This window comes from Columba livia, chromosome 1 (genome assembly GCF_036013475.1).
Source record: "Columba livia isolate bColLiv1 breed racing homer chromosome 1, bColLiv1.pat.W.v2, whole genome shotgun sequence".
Classification (NCBI taxonomy): Eukaryota; Metazoa; Chordata; class Aves; order Columbiformes; family Columbidae; genus Columba; species Columba livia.
This window is the reverse complement of record NC_088602.1, coordinates 166,828,315-166,848,034: the sequence shown is the minus strand read 5'-3', so window position 1 is coordinate 166,848,034 and position 19,720 is coordinate 166,828,315. Positions and strand designations below refer to the sequence as shown.

At 41.5% G+C, this 19,720-nt stretch overlaps 2 protein-coding genes across 6 annotated transcripts in view; both read left to right on the top strand.

Moving 5' to 3' along the window:
* Nucleotides 1-119: 119 nt before the first annotated feature.
* On the top strand, nt 120-16,592 carry LOC110365650 (uncharacterized). Of its 4 annotated transcripts, none has more exons than XM_065043289.1 (8): nt 120-3,240; nt 3,617-3,686; nt 5,372-5,462; nt 5,556-5,644; nt 7,000-7,583; nt 8,112-8,192; nt 10,387-10,486; nt 16,229-16,592. In XM_065043289.1, the coding sequence occupies exons 1-8, from the start codon at nt 3,228-3,230 to the stop codon at nt 16,458-16,460; spliced, it is 1,260 nt and encodes a 419-aa protein (XP_064899361.1). In that variant the 5' UTR covers nt 120-3,227; the 3' UTR covers nt 16,461-16,592. The 4 variants fall into 4 exon arrangements, with proteins under 4 accessions (XP_064899361.1, XP_064899390.1, XP_064899381.1 ...); XM_065043318.1 differs by having other exon boundaries at nt 7,000-7,031; nt 16,229-16,489; XM_065043309.1 differs by lacking the exon at nt 5,372-5,462.
* Nucleotides 16,593-17,143: 551 nt separating this feature from the next.
* Nucleotides 17,144-19,720, top strand: part of C1H3orf20 (chromosome 1 C3orf20 homolog) — a 36,741-nt gene continuing 34,164 nt past the window's right edge. For both annotated transcript variants that reach the window (XM_065043260.1, XM_065043268.1), the window contains exon 1: nt 17,144-17,329. In XM_065043260.1, coding sequence (XP_064899332.1) covers nt 17,145-17,329 — 185 coding nt within the window. In that variant the 5' untranslated portion in view covers nt 17,144. The remainder of the gene's footprint in view (nt 17,330-19,720) is intronic.

Sequence of the window (19,720 nt, the reverse complement as noted above, 5' to 3'; positions counted from 1 at the left end):
AGCGGGAGGGAGGAGGAGCCTGCGGAAGGAAGCGGGAGGGAGGTCGGTTCACAGGGCTTGGGTGGCACAAAACGCCTTCATATAACTGGATTTCAGTTTGGTCATTGGAATATGATCTGTTCAGCCTGGAGGAGACCGAGGGGAGATCTCATGGCGGCTACAGCTTCCTCACAAGGGGAGGAGGAGGGGCAGGCACCGAACTCTGGCGACTAATGACAGAACGCAAGGGAATGGCAGGAAGATGTGCTGGGGAGGTTTAGGTTGGACATTAGGAGAAGGTTCTTCACCCAGAGGGTGCTGGACACTGGAACAGGCTCCCCAGGGAGGTGTCACGGTCCCAAGCCTGACAGTGTTCAAGAAGAGACTGGACAACACCCTCAGACACATAGTATGATCTGTGGGGTTGTCACATGCAGGGACAGGAGTTGGACTCAGTGTTCTTGTGGGTCCCTTCCAACTTAGGACGTTCTATGATTCTAAGATGACAAGCCAATAATAATCACAACGGAAGGTTTCAAAAATACGGGCTGAGGGTCAACAGTAGAGACATACTCTGTCTTCATACTCTGTCTTCTTGGGGAAATAGAATAAAAAAAAGGAAAACCTTCCTGCAACAAAGCAGCCCTTTCCCAGTAGGAGCAGCTGCCATGAACTGTTCTACAGCAGACATGAGAGAGAACTTGTACAGAAGGCAAATAATGTAAGGAAAAATAACTTGTTCCAAGTCTCATGGACCAAATGCAGTAAAGGGCACTGCCTTGACCCCTTTCTGCCGCTATCTATAAAACCAAAGAGAAATCCCCATATTATCAGCATTCACCAATGGTTCATTAAATCAGACTCATTCTTAAAATTCCTGTACTGAGCTCACACTTTTCACAGGTTTTCTACTAGTATAGCCATGCTGGCTAAAAATACTATTTTTTTCCTTCCTTACTGGTATATTTGAACAACTCTTGCCTTAGGTGTGTTTATAGTACATAGTATAATACAGTTTATAACTTACAAAGGTTACAAATGGGTCTTAGCCTGCATGACTGTGCTTTAAAATGCTTCTGCAGCCAGGTCTTTGCTTGGGAAAACTGGTACCTCACTCAGGCATAAATTTTGCCCCCTTGGCCCTGCAGAGGCCAGCTGTTCGCTTCCATTTCCCCCCATGGCTCAGACCAAGGGGCACTCCTGGCCTGCTATGATTCTCAGCAAGCACAAGTTTTTGAACGACTAAGCTAATGTCTAGTACTGATCAAACAAACTCCATCCTCGTCCGTGCAGGTGTCACAGCAGCATGTTCTCCAGTGCTTTTGCTTGTAGAAACACTTGAACATGGAAACATCTAGCTGGGCCTTTCATGGCACCATGCAGGCTGCTGGTAAGCTTCCTTCCTTGGGTTTAATGCATATTCAGAGCAGCGAGACATGCCCCACCAGTTGGGAATCTCTGTGGTACCACTTGTTGCCCGTTTAAAACCATGTTGTAATATATCCATGTCAATTCATATAACTGGACCACCTCCAGGAGGGTCCTGTTACTATGATTAATGCAGAATAAACCTTGCATGGTATAGCAGGTGAGCCCTTTAATGCTCTGCTGCTGTTTTCCTGCTGTTTTGTTGCCCTTCCTTCAGTCAGAATTGGTGCTGTCTGAGGCTGATGAAGAGAGCTGTGTAGGAATAGCTCTTTCTCATAATGAGAATGGATGACACAAAAAAGCATGCTTGGTAATGTTTCCTAGAACAGTTTTTGTTTATTGCTTACCATTCTAGTTTTCCAATTAGGTAGAAATCTACTGAGCTACGTGGTATTGTGGGGGTTTTTTTTAATGGTTTGTGGCAGGAGGAGGGAGAACCATGGGTCAAATTCCCTGAGTTCTCCATTTTGAGTCATTTTAGATCTTCCTGTTGTACATTTATTGTAGATGGGCACTGTAATGGTCTTGAGAGATCCTATAGCAATCTTTGTACTTTTGTGTTTGGTATTAAACCATTCATCTCTGATGTACCAGACTGTTGTTACCCCTCACTATATTGCCTTTGGTGCCTTTGACAACCTGAAAAAGAGAGTTACTAGATTGTGCTCCTGGCCCCTTCACTCCAGTATGTGCCAAAACAGACAAGTTGCCTGACCATGGACTTCATTGACTCTAGAACTGAAGTCGCAGATGAAGGAGGCCATGAAGTCTACAGAAGCGCAGGAAATACAGAAAGATTGATTTGAGCAGAGATAGATAAAAGAAAAATAAGGCAGGTAAGAATACACCTTCTGCACGGCTGCAGTCGTGAGATTCAGAAGTAAGGGCATCAGAAGAAATGGGACAACAAGGAGAAAAAGTATTTCTGTAATCAATTGAATTAATGAAGCCAGTTTTCTCAGAGGGTTGGTTTTGGTTGTTTTTTTCCTTCCCAGAATGACTCCAGCACTGCTCATGATCACTGTGGTACCCCAATGCAGAGAGAGATAGATTGTGCTTTAATAGTACTACATGTACAGTTGATCAGCTGGCTGGTGCCACACAGTTCAGCAGAGTTTGCCTTGCCTTTTTCTGGTGGGGACCACTTCCTTGGGCCTCTATTGTCTACCCAGCTGCTGATTTTCACAAATTGTGCCTAGGTGTCGTTATCTTTGAGTGTGTTATTCTGCCAGATCTGTCTGAAACTGGACATTTGCATAAAGCTCTTTTCTTTAAAAAGCAGGCTAAAAATAAATCATAGAGAGGAGTCACACTTCGCTTACTAAAGCATACAAATTAAAAAAAAAAAAAAAACAAGAACAAAAACCAAAAAACTAGCAGACAGAAATAAAATTGGCAGGGAACTGAAAGAGACAAGATTTAACAACGTGTCTCTACAGTCTGAGGTGATGCTATGCACTAAGTGCCGTTACAAGACCAAGGAGCACTCCTAAGCTACATTATTAGGCTTGCAAAGAAGGAGGCACACAGGACAGAGCAAAGTTAAGCACCTCCCAGGCTACAGTGCCCCCAGCCCCAGAATTAGCACTGTATATAAGAGAGGACAGATAGCCAACAGGATAATAGCTTGATAACCAACAAGCAAAACTAGGAGTGCTGAACGAAAAACTTGCAAAGTGGGTGTAAGAAGCTGGACTGACTGCATTAACAAAGCGAACATTAACATGAACAGACTGACAGCTGGACTCCACATTCCCCATCTGGCTGTTTTTAAGAGGACCTGGTCTTCTAGAAGCAAAGACTGAGCCACGTCTTGTAACATGCCCTTACCAGGTCAGATTGTTTTGCCCTTCTTCTGTTATTGCTAGTCAGCTGTTCCTAGCATTTAATATACATTATAGTAATGAATGCTATGTTTTCCAATTTCATGCTATTCTGGGCAGCATGATAAGAAGACAATATTGGACAGGCCATAGGCCAGAACAGAGATGTGAATACCATTTTTACCTAGAGAAAGATACTGGGGGTTTTTGTTTTCTCGCAGTGGCTATTCCTTTTCTGAAGCAGCCTCCTGGACAAAGGCAGGCAGTGGCTGGGGAGTTAAGGGAAGGGCTGAATGCAGTCCAAAACATGTGGTAACTAAGCAGCAGGACTCAAAAGCCTTTCCTGAAAGACAACATAGAGACTCACCTCTTCCTTTTTTTCCAAGGAGGCGGCTCCCATTGCACTGTTTTCCTAACAAAAGAAGTTACAGTCTTAAGGAAAAGACTTCTTTCAGGGTATGTTATGTTTTCTTTTGTGTTTTCTTTTCAAGCTGTGTGTATCAAGAAATGGCATGAAGTGGAGTGGCGGAACCGTCTCTGAGAGCTGCGGGTTAATCCTGGAAAGAGGGGGAGGAAGGATGACTAGGGAGTAAGCGGCCTGTATCAGTCCCGAGAGGAGTTGAATGGAGGGATGTTACATTTGTTTCTGTTTGTGTTTCTGGGGCTTATGCTATTATTTATGTGTTTATGACACTTTAATACTCTTTTTCCTAACTTAGGGCCAAAACTCATAGTCCTTACTCAACTCTAAAAATCCGATGAAGTCCAATGGGACAAGTTTTATGACTAGAGGTTTAATTTTGAGCCTAAAGGCTGAATGTAGACAAAGAAAATGTTTCTTGCATGAGAGCAAATATATTTTATGAACTCTAGAAGGAAAGATATTCCCCCTCACCAAATGCTGAAGACACAGGACACTTGTACTTCTTCAGCCATCATCATCCAGCTGTCATGTAGTGTTGGAATAACAGCTGTCACCAAAAAGTGTCTTCTTCAGCATGAGCAGAGCAGGGTAAAGGGCTTCCTTCATTTTGAAACCACTCCTTCTCTAAGATTTTACTTAAAACCTAGATGAAATAGCTAAATCGAAAGTGAGAAAAGCAGGCAAAGAATTCACATTTAACAGTTCACTGTGGACTTCTTTCCACATTCCTTACCTATTTTTTTTTTTTTTTCCTTTCTTTTTTTCCCCACCAAATACTGGTTTGATTACAGCCTATCAGCCATAATCCAAACATCCTGGCTTGCATCAGCTACTGTCACAACATCAACGTCCTTTGCAGGACAAATTTTCAAAGGATGCACAATGAGTGCTTCTGAAAAGCAGCAAATTTCATCTCTCTTACTGCCGAAGTCACCTTGAGAAGCACAGACTGCTGCTTGTGCACTCAAACTGGGACAAAGCAAACGCTTTGCAGTTTGTATGAATAGATGCATGCTGCGAAATATAAAAACAAGTCAATTTATTGCCTCTTCCAGAGCTCATTTCTAAAATTGCTTTTAAGTGACAAGATTCACATGAACAAAACAATCCATTGTCTGGACCCTCAAAAAGACTTTCTTATGTTTCTTTGATAAGGAGCTATTGAATTAGGTGTGTATGTGCGTTAGGATGTACTACAGGGAGCATCTCCCTGACAGCCAATCTCTGTGCCCATGTGCAGTCTTGGTAGGGGTTGCACAGAGTCAAGGGTCCTCAAGCTGGTATCTTTCAAATATTTTTTTTTTTTATATTTATGATAGAGTCATAAAAACTCTTTTTAAAAATAAAAGCGTATTTATTGACGTACTCACTGAGTCATAACTGCAGATGCAAGAAGTCTACTTCAGATAACAAACTGAGACATTACCTATCATCAGAAATAATTGTAGGTCATATCTCATGAAAACACTAGTTTGGAGTAGTATAAACCTAAATTATCAAAAACTGATATTTTGATCTTCAGTTTTGTAGTCAACTTCATATAATTTAATATACTGATACATTAATGTATTCCCATTCATACAGTTGTGGTTCCTGTGTTATATGAAAGAGATTTTCAAGGCCTCACACAGAAAATAATATCCCAGCCCGACTGTTAGTGTAAAAAACATAAACAGTTTCCTTCTCACAGCCTGCTGACATAACTATTTCCCTCTAGGGTGCTCTACCCCTTCTTCATTCTAGGGATAATGGAAGCAGTGCTTGCCGCTCCAGCATTGGAGGCAGGACCTGTATATTTCTTTGACCAGGTATTTTCTTTTATATCCAGGACATTCTTCTACCTCCCTCTCCCCCTTCACAGCTCCTCCCATCTTAAATTGGAAACATTCATTTTATTGCAGATGAAAACTAGAAAGAAAGAGAGGGGCAAGAAGATACCAGAAGAACTGTCCTCATATGTTACTATAGATCTCCCTGGCTTTGCTCCCAGGTAACAGTATGATGCCAGTCATGGTGGGAGTAGGGCAGTTTCTGTCAACTAGATTTTCAGGGGAGACACAAAAAGGAGTCCCAAGGTAGATGTGGCCAAAGCAGAATGGGAGAGATGAGGGAGGCACAGGACCAGAACTGGCATCCTGCGGTGCGATATGGGCAGAGGGGACAAGTGGGAAGGTGACACTGTCCTGTGCCTAATCCTAACTCCTTGAGGTGTACTACCTAATGTTCATTTCTGCTGTCAGTATTTCATGAGTTTAATGTATTTAACATACAAATCTTGAGCAGTTAGTTAAAGACTGCCACATGATAGCCTCGTTCTACTGTTTTGGCGTGGGCTGAACAACAGCACATTGCAGAGCTCTGTGGAATTCATGAAGTTCCTGTCTGCTGACTAATGTACTGGGAGCCAGTGTTCACAACATTCCTTTGGGGTGTGACTCCTTTGGATACCTGGATTTTAAATTTAGGTTTAATCACACTTGCTTTAAACTGATATTTTTGTTCCAAGGGCAAACCTCATTTTGCCTAACTTGCTTTTGTATTTCAGAAATTTACTCCAAATTGTTTCAGTCTATGAACACATTTGTTTGCACTCAAAGAGCATAAGAAGCTACCATTGAAACTAGAGGGGGTAACCATGTGGTTACAGCTGAGCTTGTGTGTTTAGAGGCTTGAGGACTAAGAATTTTTTTGTGAACTTTGTGATTTAGATTTTAAAACTCCTAAAATTTGTTAATAAATTTTCCACATTGGTGGCTCTCTAATTAAACTGTTATAGTCCAAAATAAAGATGGTCCTCTCATAACCACAGGAGATCACAGTTCCCAGACTGAAAAAAAAGCCCAGCACAAAATAGGGTATGTAGAGTCAGCAGCTATTGGAGAAGACTTCGTTAGACACTCTGAGTTTCATTACATCTAAAAGTCCTTTGCCTGTCACATCTAAGAAAGCAAAGTTTTTGCATTTATTTGATTACCATTTTACTGAGGCAGGAGAACATAATTTTACATAGGAGAGAAGAAATCAGTCAGCATGTTACATTACATTGCGCTTTAGCAGTCGTAGTCCAAAGCACACACTGTGTCAGTGCAGAGACTCTGTGGTTTGGCAATGGCTGCACTAAATCTCCTCATGCTGCTCTGCACAGCTATTTCTGAGCTCGATATACAACTGTCTTCCTTGGGAGGAAATGTGGCTCAGTATCAACTGTGAAAGGGACCACTGCCAGCCTGTCTATGTATGTTCCAGGCAGCAAAGCTAGGAAGTCTATTTTCTGTTCTTTAACTGTTTCTGCTCTCACTTAATAATACACCTGTTGTTTTGTTTGTTTGTTTGTTTTTCCCTCAGCCCACTTGAAGGCAGGAATGCCATCTGTGCAGGTGAGCATGCAGAAAGGCTTGAAGATGGCTTCTTAAACAATGATAATACAAGAAAAGAAAAATACCCAGTTTTGCGACAAGTGTCTTGTCATTCCCTGTGTAAAACCACTATAGAGGACTCAAACCCAAAGATCTCCCAAACATCTTTGATCCCACAGGCAGATGAGGACTCACCGCTGAACACATTGAATAAGTCTGTGGCTGCCAACATGTTGCAGGAACTTGGAGACAAGTTGCAGCTCCTTACTAGGTATAAGACTGGTTTCCATCAGGAACTTGTGAATGTGCTAACTTGTACCTGGAGAGAACTCACTGAGGCGGTTGATGGCCATAAATGGCACCAGAAGTCACTAGTGTACAAAAGTGTGAGATCCAGGAGAAGCCAGGCCTCAGAGGAGGTTAAGAGTGGTGCTCCAGGGTCCAAATGTAGTGAGTGTGAACTCACTGCCATCAGAAAAGAAAAATACAAAAACAGCTTTGCTTTAGCAGCCTGCACTGTGAAGGAAAAAAGAAAACCTGAGACAGCATCCAGCATGCCTGTAGGAAGTGAAGGTAAGGTTGTGCCGTCTAAATGTGCTGTGTTGTAGTGTTTGGCCGCAAAAGGGAGAAAAGCACTTTCTGTTAAGACTATATTGTCTGTGGGCTGGCTGGGCCAACATGCTCCACTTTATAGCTTGTTATACTGCAGATCTCTGCAAAGCATTGTTTTAGGACATGATGAAATAGCTTTGCAGCTGAAGCAAGAGGTGAAAACACTTAGAAGAACAAAGCCAGTGAAACTGGGCAATGTTTCAAACCATTTATCAAAGCATTTTTAGTCTCCTCTTTCAAGGTGAGTGCTACAGTCATAACATATTGCGCCAGTAAAAATCATTTGCATCCAGAGCATTTCATTCAGCAAGTGTCGGTAATCCTCAGTGCAGAGCCATAGATTGGGGTCAAGCCTGTTCCAGGTCTCCAGGTTCTTCTGCAGTCTTCCTCTTTATAAAAAGAGAATAATCTTCGGTTTTGTGTTTTTGAAAGCTGACTTGCCCTTCATGTATGATCAGAAGCATTGCACTCTGCTTTCTTCCTGTCTAGCTCCTGTTGTGCAAAATGATGCTGGCCAGTCACCTGCCACCATCAGCTTCTCACTCTCATCCAACATCTGTGAGGAAAGAGGTAAGAGTAGCAGCAGGCAGCTCAGCTGGATGGCTGGTGCTCAGCAGGGGTGGTTAGAATTACGCAGTACCTGGACAACTGTTCTGAATGCCTGAATTAACTAAAGTATGGATTAGCATGAGAAGGGAGAAATTGTCAAGCAATAACCCTCCCCTGGTTTTTTGATACGATCTGTTTTTAAATACCCAGTCTTTCTCTGATTATCTCTGATCATCTGCCAACAAGGTTTTCTACATAGCCACTGCGGGTCCATTACCCTTTGCTAGCAGAATACAAGGTGAATAACTGCTTTGGGATATTATTTTAAGCCTTTCCCTACTGGAAACCACCTGACCACATACATTTGATGTAATAATTTTTGCTCTGCATGGGAACACTAATGCACTAACTGAAAAGTTCTTCACAGGGCATTATAAAACATGGGCAAAGTTGATGATGTGAAGGGAAGGACTGCTTATTCTGCACTTCTTGTTGTGTTTCTTCAAGAACATTGCTATGTGAAAAAAAAAAAAAAAAAAGATGAAAAAAGGGAAGAGAAGCATTTGTGTAATTTTTCTTCCTAATCCTGGCCATGAAATTGGTCAGGTGCCACCAGGACTGCAGAATTGAAATTCCTTGACTGGTGAAGGTTAAAAGTGCTGCAGGGACGTACTGCATCCTAGCATGGAGGAATAGCTCCATAAACATATATAGGCAGTGAAAGGAATTATACCCTCTTCTGTTGTTTTCTGAAAATGTGGCAGTCAGTTCCCTCTTGCTGTAACAAAGCAGCAGCATTTCCAAAATGCTTTGCTGTAGAGTTTTGTGCTCCTGGTGTCTCTATGCTATTAAACCTGCAAGAGTATTGATGCCACCTTTAGCTCTTGTGCTGACAGACAGCCTCTTTATTTTTCTGTCTCAGTGATCTTAAGATCACACATACTTCCCTTCAGGACTCCAGCAGTGGATCTGCCTGTGCACTGTATAGTCAAGCAGCTGTTGGAGTTTTCTTGATCACAGATGAACATGTAAAGGGTCAAGACAACCAACTTCCACTAAACCTATATCATGGGAGCTCCCATTTCCTTGGACTGTCATCACAGGTTTATTTTTTGTCTGGTGAAGGTGTTAGGGAATAGACTGCCTTAGTTTATTGAATTATTGGGTATACTGCTTCTTACAGAAGAATTTCTGTGATCCATACCTGAGTCTCTGCTACAGGAAACCTAGGGGAAAGGAACTTCTCTAATAAAGGCAATGCCCAGCAGCAGATCATGCATTTCTGTGACTGCAATTCTAACCCACCAGGTTCTTGTTTCTGACTAACTTGATTTTCAATTTGTTCATAGTGAAACAGTAAATCTAGGGAAACTGAGCTTCTCTGCATTAGTTGTAACAATTGCTTACCTCGTTCTCTAGAAGTCTGTGTCTGTAGACGTTGTCACCTCATTTGGATTTCCACATCAAGTAATCTGTTTTTTTGATAAATAACCATTGTAACAGATGTTCAAACTGAATAGGGATCACACCCCGACTATTCATCTTGGGCATTCTCACCTTTTTAGAAAATCCAATAACAGAAAATCTCCAGAAATTAAGGAACTTCTTCCTCTGCACTCCCACAGGCCTTTTGAAATCGTCCACAAATACTGCAAATGTGAACTAAGTAAAAAATACCTTTCATCATGCATCTGCAACCACAGACATCTTACAGAAATGCATGCTGAAAAAACTGTGTGCCCCTGCTGCTCAAAGTGATGTATGGCTTCGTTTTGCAGCTACTTCTCCACATTGCTTCTGAGAATAATTAAAGAGTTTACATTACCTGCATTTTTTTCAGCAGCGATCCTGCGCTGTAGACCCATAAAACAGTGACTGTGACTGAGGTGCGAAGTTAATGTAGTTCGTATGAAGGTGAAACCTGAAATTTATCTGAATAATCCATTTTTCTGGATACTCATCCTCTTTATAGACATAATTTTCTGGTTTTCAACTGAACGCATGTACAATGCACATTCCCTATTTCTCCCAATGTATTCTTCAAGGCAAAGAATCTGTTTAATCTGTTTAAGAAGACAATTCCCAAAGCTTCAGCACTTTGTATTCATATGAATGAACCTTACTTTCTATTGACAGTTGCCGTAGAACAGGATTGACATTGACTTTGATCTTTACTTATGCATCTAATTCTCAGTCTCTTATTCTCTTTCTCTAGGTTGGATTTCCCAACTTTCTGAGTCAAATTCTGAAGATATTGACCAGAAGCTGCCTTATGTGTGGACACCAGAGAGGCTAGAACAAATTAGAAACCAAATGTAATAAACAGGGGGTTTTACTTCCATAAGCAAAGTTAGAATAAATGGCAATGTTTTAATGATGTAGAATACAGATTATGGAAGATCACTTAACCAAACCGATGTGGTAGTCTTGACAGCTAGAGTTCTGCTTAACATTTCACTATGCATAAAAGAGAAACATACACTTTTATTTTAGGTACTGGTAATGTAGGGTAAGAATTATCTCAACAGAGACATTTTCAGGGATTAGTGGTAAAACAGTATTTTCTGTTTAGGATTAATCTCCAGATAAACTTTCCAATAGTTGTGAAAAACTGTTTGAATATCTTTTGCAAAAGAAACCATAGTCCATGAAAGCCATTTTGCATTTTGATTATTTGCTGTAATCTGTAGCCTGTTGCTTTGCCATGGCCTGGGAGAAGATTGCCATAAGATATTGTGGCCAAAATCAGGCCTTTAGACTTCTTCATGCTGCTTGTACTTAAGCCGTCTATTTTTACATAGCACAAGATAGCGTTAACACTCTGGAGGCTCCCCATAGAGAACTGGCCATGTGTTTAGAATGTGTGATAGCTTCCAAATACATCAGCCATTCTCTGAGTATCAACCATAGTGCTAAAATAGTATCAAGGGATGGAGGAGGTGTCAGAAATAGTTAAGATTTACCCTGCCTGATCAATTCTCTGAGGAAGAAGTGTTGGAATTTATAAAGCAGGCTAGGTTTAAATGAAAAAAAACCCCTTTGCTGATAACTAATTACAAGCATTTAATTATAAAACTTACAAGGACAGTTATTAAAGTTAACCTGTATAATTTTGTGTCTACAGCACAGTTTCTGAATTTCTTCTGTTACATATCTTGCTATTTAACTGCCAGTTCCTGTACACTGGCAAATTTATAAACATATTCAGATTTAATAAAATCAGCATTGTATCTTACGTGAAAAATTATCATTAATAACAATAGGTTTAACAGCTCATAGCTATAAAAATCAAGTAGTTTTCAGTGTTTGAGTGTATATGTTACAACGTATTGTACATTGTACAATATAGTACACTAGCATATTATTTATTGTGGAATGGGTTATTATGACTGCTTTATTCGTTGGGGAACTGAGTAGCCCAAAGTCCAAAAGAACTGATGTTGCAGCAAAAACTGGAGTTTGCATTGTTTGACCAACCTCTGTATATCAGCCTCCAATAGCTATATAATGTGTTTGCAAAGCCAAGGAAAAGAAAAGCAACAAAAAGCTCAATATTTGCGGCTTATACTGGAAACATCGTCTTTTTTGATTATTTAAATGAGTGCTGTTGTCTTCCCACCCATGAGACATATCATGTCTTGGCATTACCTGTTTCAGAGAACTGTTTTCATTATCTAATTGAAGACAACGTTTATGCCACTAATAGGGCCATAGGTTCTCCTCAGAAGCAAAGTGTTCCCTTTCACAGGAGCTGAGAATGTTTGCAGGCTTTGCAAACCCTGTTGGCCCATTGAGTTAGAAGTAAAATGCTGCTTCTCATATTACAGTACCCTGGTACTGTCACCAGATTCCTGTATCAGTGAGCTGGGTTATGTTCTTGAATATTTATACTTAGCCTGGTCAGCGAAAAGTTTATACTGAGCAATATTTTAGGCAAAATTGAAACAGCAAAAAATATTTGCTTGAAGACAAAAATATTCCTTTAATTTATTACAGATGATGTTTTACATAATTAGGTTTCCTCAAAATTGACCAGCTTTTCACAGAACGGTTGGGGTTGGAAGTGACCTCTGGAGATCACCTAGTCCAACCCACCTGCCATAGTAGGTTTACCCAGAGCAGATTGCACAGAAAGGTGTCCAGGCAGGTCTTGAATGTCTCCAGAGAAGGAGACTCCACAGCCTCTCTGGGCAGCCTGTTCCAGTGTTCTGGCATCCTCAAAGTAAAGAAGTTTCTCCTCATGTTTAGATGGAACCTCCTGTATTTCAATCTGTGCCCGCTGCTCCTCATCCTGTTGATGGGCACCACTAAAAAGAGTCTGGTCCCATCCTCTTGACACCCACCCTTGAGATGTTTATAAACATTAAGATCCCCTCTCAGCCTTCTCTTCTCCAGGCTGAACAGACCCCGCTCTCTCAGTCTTTCCTCGTAAGAAGGGTGCTCCAGATCCCTCATCATCTTTGTAGCTGTCTGCTGGACTCCCTCCAGTGGTTCCTTGTCCTTCTTAAACTGGGGAGCACAGAACTGGATGCAGTACTCCAGATGTGGCCTCACCAGGGCAGAGTAGAGGAGGAGGATAATTTCCTTCAATCTGCTGGTCACACTCTCCCTAATGCACGTGAGGATACCATTGGCCTTCTTGGCCACAAGGACACATTGCTGGCTCATGGTCAACCTGTTGTCTACCAGGACTCCCAGGTCCTTCTCTGCAGAGCTGCTTTCCAGCCTGTCAACCCCTAACCTGTACTGGTGCCTGGGGTTATTCCTCCTCAGGTGCAGGACCCTACACTTGCCCTTCTTGAATTTCATCAGTTTCTTCTCTGACCAGTCCTCCAGCCTGTCCGTATCTCACTGAATGGCAGCATAGCCTTCTGGTGTGTCAACTCTTCCAGTTTGGTATCATCAATGAGTTTGCTGAGAGTACACTCAGTCTCTTCATCCAGGTCATTGATGAACAGGTTGAACAAGACTGGACCCAGTACTGACCCCCGGGGAACCCCACTAACTGCAGGCCTCCAAACAGACTCTGCACCATTGATCACAACACTCTGAGCTCTGCCATCCAGCCAGTTCTCCATCCATCTCACTGTGCATTCGTCCAGCCCACACTCCTTGAGCTTTCCTATGAGGATGTTGTGAGAGATGGTGTCAAACGCCTTGCTGAAGTAGACAACATCCACTGCTCTCCCCTCATCTCGACAGCCAGTCATACCATCATAGAAGGCTATCAGGTTGGTCAAATGATTTCCCTTTGGTGAACCCATGCTGACCACTCCTGAGAACCTTATTTTCCTCCACATGCTTGGAGATGGCGTCCAGAATGAGCTGTTCCATCACCTTTCCAGGGTTGGAGGTGAGACTGACTGGCCTGTAGTTTCCTGGGTGATCCTTTTTGCCCTTTTTGAAGACTGGAGTGATGTTGGTTTTCTTCCAGTCCTCAGGCACCTCTCCTGTTCTCCAAGACCTTTCAAAGATAGTGGAGAGTGGTTTAGCAATAACATCTTCCAGCTCTCTCAGCACTCGTGGGTACATCCCATCAGAGCCCATGATTTGTGGATGTCCAGTTTATCTAAACAATCTCTAATCTGAGCCTCCTCAACCAAGGGAAAGTCTTCCTTTTTTCAGACTTTCTCTCTTACCTCCAGGGTCTGGGATTTGTGATGGCTGGTCATAGCAGTAAAGATGGAAGTGAAGAAGGCATTCAGTAACTCTGCCTTCTTTGTATCCTCCGTCACCAGGGCACCCTCCTCATTCAGCAGTGGACCTGCATTTTCCCTAAACTTCCTTTTGCTGCTGATGCAGTTGAAGGAGCCCTTCTTGTTGTCTTTGACCTCCCTGGCCAGATTTAATTCCAAGTGGAGTCTGGCCTTCCTCACTGCAACCCTGCATACTCCAACAGCCTCCTTGTATTCCTCCCAGGTGGTCTGTCCCTTTTTTCACATTACATAAACACCTGAGTTTTGACAGGAGCTCCTTACTCATCCTTGCTGGCCTTCTACTCTCTTTATTTGATTTCTTGCTCATAGCGATGCATCGGTCTTGGAGGAAGTGATGTTTGAATATTAACTGGCTCTCTTGGACTCCCTACCTTCTAGAGCCCTAACCCATGGGATTCTTCCAAGCAGGACCTTGAAGAGGCCAAAGTTTCCCCTTGAAGTCCAGGGTTGTAATTCAACTTACTGCCCTGCTTTCTGCATGCAGTATCCTGAACTCCACCCTCTCATGGTCACTGCTGCTGAGGCTGCCCCCAACCCTCACATCTCCAACCAGTTCTTCTTGGCTTGTTAGGACAAGCTCCAACAGCACAGCTCTCCTTGTTGGCTCCTCCACCACCTGTGTCAAGAAGTTCTCATCAATGCTTTGTAGGAACCTCCCGGACTGTGTGTGCTTAGCTGTGTTGTCCACCCAGCAGATGTCAGATTGAAGTCCCCCATGAGAACCAGGGCGTGTGATTGTGAGGCTACTTCCAGCTGTCTGTAGAAAGCCTCATTAACTTCCTCTTGCTGATCAGGTGGCCTGTAGTTAATATCCCAGTGTCATCCTTGTTAGCCTGTCCCTTAATTTTTACCCATAAGGACTCAACTTGTTCTTCATCCCCCACTAGACAGACTTCCATACATTGTAGTTGCTCCCTCACATAAAGTGCAACTCCTCCACCTCACCTTGCTGGCCTGTCCTTCCTAAAGAGTAAATAGCCCTCCATGACAGCATTCCAGTCATGTGAGCTGTCCCACCACATCTCTGTAATTGCAATGAGATCATGGCCCTGCAACCACATATGGATCTCTAATTCTTCCTGTTTATTCCCCATGCTACTTGTGTTGATGCGTTTGTTCTCATTTTTTTCTTTAGTGGTTTTGTTTATCTAATACTACTATGACAATCTACACATTTTTGTAACTGCTTAAAGACTAACAGATAAAAGTATGGATGCATGCATTCAGATATATACATGTGGAACAGTACACATAGAACATCTGATTGAAAAGGAGGTCAGCCAAAGGCCAGCAGGACTAAATAGCTGTCTCCTGGGTTTGGGTTAATTTAGCCAGCCTCAAACTCTCTCTGCTTCTTTTTCATGATCTGTCATGGGACTGAAATAGATATAAACTTGTCTGTTAGATAAAGCAATTTTAAAATATTTAAGTATTGTTCTTTCTGAGAGGGTGAAGTGAGCAATAGCGATGAAGAGTAGCACAATAAATGTATGGATTACGGGATGGTGAAGGTGGAGAAAATAAATCAGGTACACAGACTTTCAACAGGGGTAAAGTTGGCTGCTTCTCACAGTCAAATGGTCTCTGCTATGTACATGTGTAGAGGGTTGTTGCAGTCAGTTCTAGTGTCAGCTTGACCACACTTGACTTATGTGACCTTGGGCAACTTACTTGACCCATTTCTATCTCAGAGTAATGTGTTTAATAGTATTTATCATCAATGTTTACAAAGTTTCTCAGGATTCTCATGTGAAAAACAGTTTAGAAGAGTGCGAAAAGATATTGTTAGCTGTAGAGAGTTCCTAATGAAACAAAACAGAAATCTGCCACTTCAGGCTGATATTGCTTGGGAAGGGAATTGGGAGATCAGCAAGTTCTTTTGCATTAAGAAGGAAGGAGGAGCTTAGAGAAGAACAAAAAATTGGGCACATTTTACTCATAATGTAACTGACAATATAAACCTAGTGACTTGCTAAGATAATTGTGAGTGTACAGTAGCTGAGACTTTAAACCAGAATTTGTCACTCACACTGGCCATGCTGGTCAGTAAGAAGCCTGAACCTCCACACTTCGCTGCAACTCATGGCCTTTGCCATTGACAAAGCACTGAAGCACTTGTAGCAAATTCAGCAGGTGATGGGGCTGTTCACTGACGTTTGTGAAGCTGCCTGAATTCCCAGCTAAATTAGTAACCTTGTCCATTTCTATCTCAGCTGAGAAACTCAGAAATCAAAGTATGTTTTCTGCTTAGGTCAAACTCATTCTAAATTAATGGAAATCTTGCCTAGGATTCTGCTTAGCGAGAACTAATCAGAGGTGCAATTTTTTTTCCTCCCACAGAGAAGAACGAACATCCAAGCTGAAAGAAGTGGGGTTTGACAAACCAATTAAACTCCGGCATTATGGTGATCACAGAGAAGAAACTTTCTTCAAGACATGGAAGGGTCCGACTAACGTGACTGTCACACCAGAGCTGACACATGGGAAACCTCAGATCCCAGTGGTCAAGAAAGCAGACACAGCACAGAGAAAACTGCACTATGGGTTGAATGATGGCTCTTCTTTCATCTAATATCCTTTCAGTCTACACAGCACGTGTGAATTCTAGCAAGATTGTGATGAGTAGTGGGAGAACTACAGTGGAAAGACTCTGACTTCACATGTATCTGAACAGCTTCCAAGACTCAGCTACATGAAAAAAGAACAAGACGTCATTCTTTTGTTTGTTTCTTATCATATTGTATTTGTATAGTACCAGAGCCATAGCCAGATAGTCAGATTATAACAACACAACCCAGTATGTGTCAGGTAGGTGGACATTCCTCAGAAAGAAATATTCCAGAATGAAAAATGCAGTTACAAGTTAGTGGCATCAAGCTGCAATCCATTTAGAGTATAACCTTGTCTTGAACAAAGATCGCTTTATCAGTCACAGTCATCAAACTGGATTAGGAACAGTCTGCTCTGTCACAGAGAAAATTACCCAAGATATTGTGCTTCATAAACATGTTTCTGGTTCCTGTGTTACTTTTGGCCTGTACCACCCATGTTAGCTTAGTCAGGTAGGTGGATTTTGTACTGAGAACTCTGCCCATCCTCCATCCCTTCCAACCCACTTGTTCCATGAAGGAAATGACTGGGTCAGTAGCTTCACTTACCTCAATGCACCTGGACCCAATACCCAGAATAGAGAGAGGATAGTGTTAGTCCCAGTGTTCTCTGCAGGAGTACATAACAGAAGCCATAAAACTGGAGAATGATGACAAGTCAATTCCTTGACTCTCATCTTATCTATCCTTCTGAGTGTCTGGCTGTTTGCCAAAGCTGCTGCACTCTCCCATGTGGGGGTTTCTATACCAACATATTTAGCCCTTCTCCAGATCACTCCATAGTTGGAACTTTCACCCCTTTTGGACATGGCAGCATCTACCTTCCTAGCAGGTAGGTAGATGCACTATGAGCAATTGCTTGATCCTGCAAATTAGAGAGGAGACCATGAAGCTATACAAGGATGTGAACGATGTTCAAAACCATAATAGATATGATCAAAGTGGTATGTTGTGCAACACAGTTTCTTTTCTGCAGCTTGGAGTCATATCTTATTTGGATGTCTAACAATGAGTTTGGTTTATTTTGGTTGGTTGCTTTTCTACTCTCTTCACTCAAAAAAGTAAAGCCAGGCACACTCTTTGGTGACCAAACTTTTGTTCAGACAGACTAATAATCCATTGGAGAGTTTGGCATTGGAGGAGACTGACCTTTACATTTGTGGGAAGATGAAAAACACCAGTTCCATCTTGTATGCAGGTCACCTGGAGGTGAAGGAACCTGGAGGTGCAGGAATCTGTCCCCTCTACAAGTCTCCTCTAGGAGTCAAATCCCACAATTTTATTCAAGCAGCCCAAAAGCACTATGTTCTCTAAATTGCTAAGCTAGATAGGAATCATTTTGAAAATTGAATTCACCATTTGGGAAGCCAGTGCTGTGAGGACAGAATGCACTTTGGCTTTCTAGAAAGTTTACACATACGAAGGAGACAGCAGGCAATTGGGAGCCAGCCTTCTGGCTGCCTTGAATGCATGACATGAGCAGCAGATGGATATTCCACACAGATAAAATGCAGACACCCTTTTCTTCCCTCTACCCCTGCCACTTCTTAGTGCTTCACAATGCAGTGCGTGATACAAGTCATAAAAAGAGCTGATCAAATGCTATTTGTTTTACGTATTGTTCAATCATCATAATGATTTTCTGTATTAAAAATAATTGGCATTACTATAGAGAAATTTGAGCTACTGACCTAATCTGAAATAATTTACACAAAACTCTGTTCTTAAATAATCTTTGTGCCTGGCCACCACCACATATTTGCAGTTGTTTGGTCCCTCCCTCTACTTAAAGGTGTTTGAGTGATTTCTCTAAGTTCCTTCCAGCTTCTTTTTCTATGGCCTGTTTTTAATAAGGATGGAAATTAAGACTATAGTTGTCTTCATTAGAGTTTAGATGCATGTTTTAAGCAGAATTCTTTTAAAATTATTGCTTATGGTTTTACATTTTCATCTTGATTCTATCTCTTTCACTGGGTTTCATTTATTCTGCCAGGTTTGTGTTACATCAGAAACAGCTGCAAGGATTTGTTTGGATACTTATCCTTCTGTACAGCTTTCTTACTTTTGTGGGTGGGTCGCCTATCTAAAGGCATATAGATTGGTTTGTCTTTAAAAATCTGTCAAACAAAAGCTGTGGGACAAACACTGATATTCTCAATATCATGTGTTGATTTCAAATGCATTTTTAAAGAGCAGATCCCCACTTGTGGAAAACATACAAGTGATTTCCTCTGAAGTTTCAGGCCCACCAGAGCATATAAATTGAACATCAACTGTTGTCTTCTGCATAATGTTTCTATCTGTTTATATCTCTCTGGCTAGTCCTCTGCACCTTTACATCATATGAACAAAGATTATCATTGATTCCTATTTACAGCACAGACTTGCCTTGGTTTTCCTCTTTCATGGTCCTTTAGTGACTTTGGAGTACTCAAGACATCTGGGATCACAATTTCATGCTCTGCAGTAGAGGAGCAGAAGCTAAAAATGAGGGACACATTAACTTGCAGCTGCCTTTATTTTTAAAGAAGTCAAGTTTGTTGGCTTTCCATCCTATATGAGCTCCTGGGATTGGGAGAATATGTTTTATTGGAGCTGAGCGGAGAAGGATTGTTCAGCTCTTATATAAAAGGACTTTATAAGGAGTTCAATGCCCTCATAGCTAGTGGAAAGAGTTGGCACTTGTTTATATTAAAAAAAAAAAAAAAAAAGCCTAGGAGTCCAAAATATTAAATAAAACCTTTTTAAACAATTCTAAATTACGCTACAAAATCAAGCAGATCTGCATGTACTGGGCAACCTTGTACTATGGAAAAGCAAGCAAAAATACATAGAAAATATAAAGTGCAAGCATTAAATCTCAGGATTCCTGGTGCTTGTCACTTGATCCTCGTTAATATGTATGTATTTATTTTTCAAAACCCAGTGGAAACTCAATGAAAACATGTATTTTATTAAAGATTCTGTTGCTGTATTCATTTAAGTTGTGAGAAAACGAGCAAACCCAGAACTATCCCTAGTACTTTAGACAATAAACCCCCAAATTCTCCAATCCCATGTGTCTAGGGAAGACCATCAACACACAGAATCCACTTTAAAAACTTTTGATGATCTGAGGACTTCTATGTGTTTCACAATGTATGTCTTTCTGCAGGTCACCAAGTGTTCTTTGCTTATGGGTAGATAAAAGAAGCATTGGAATACGTATTTTTCTTAATAAATG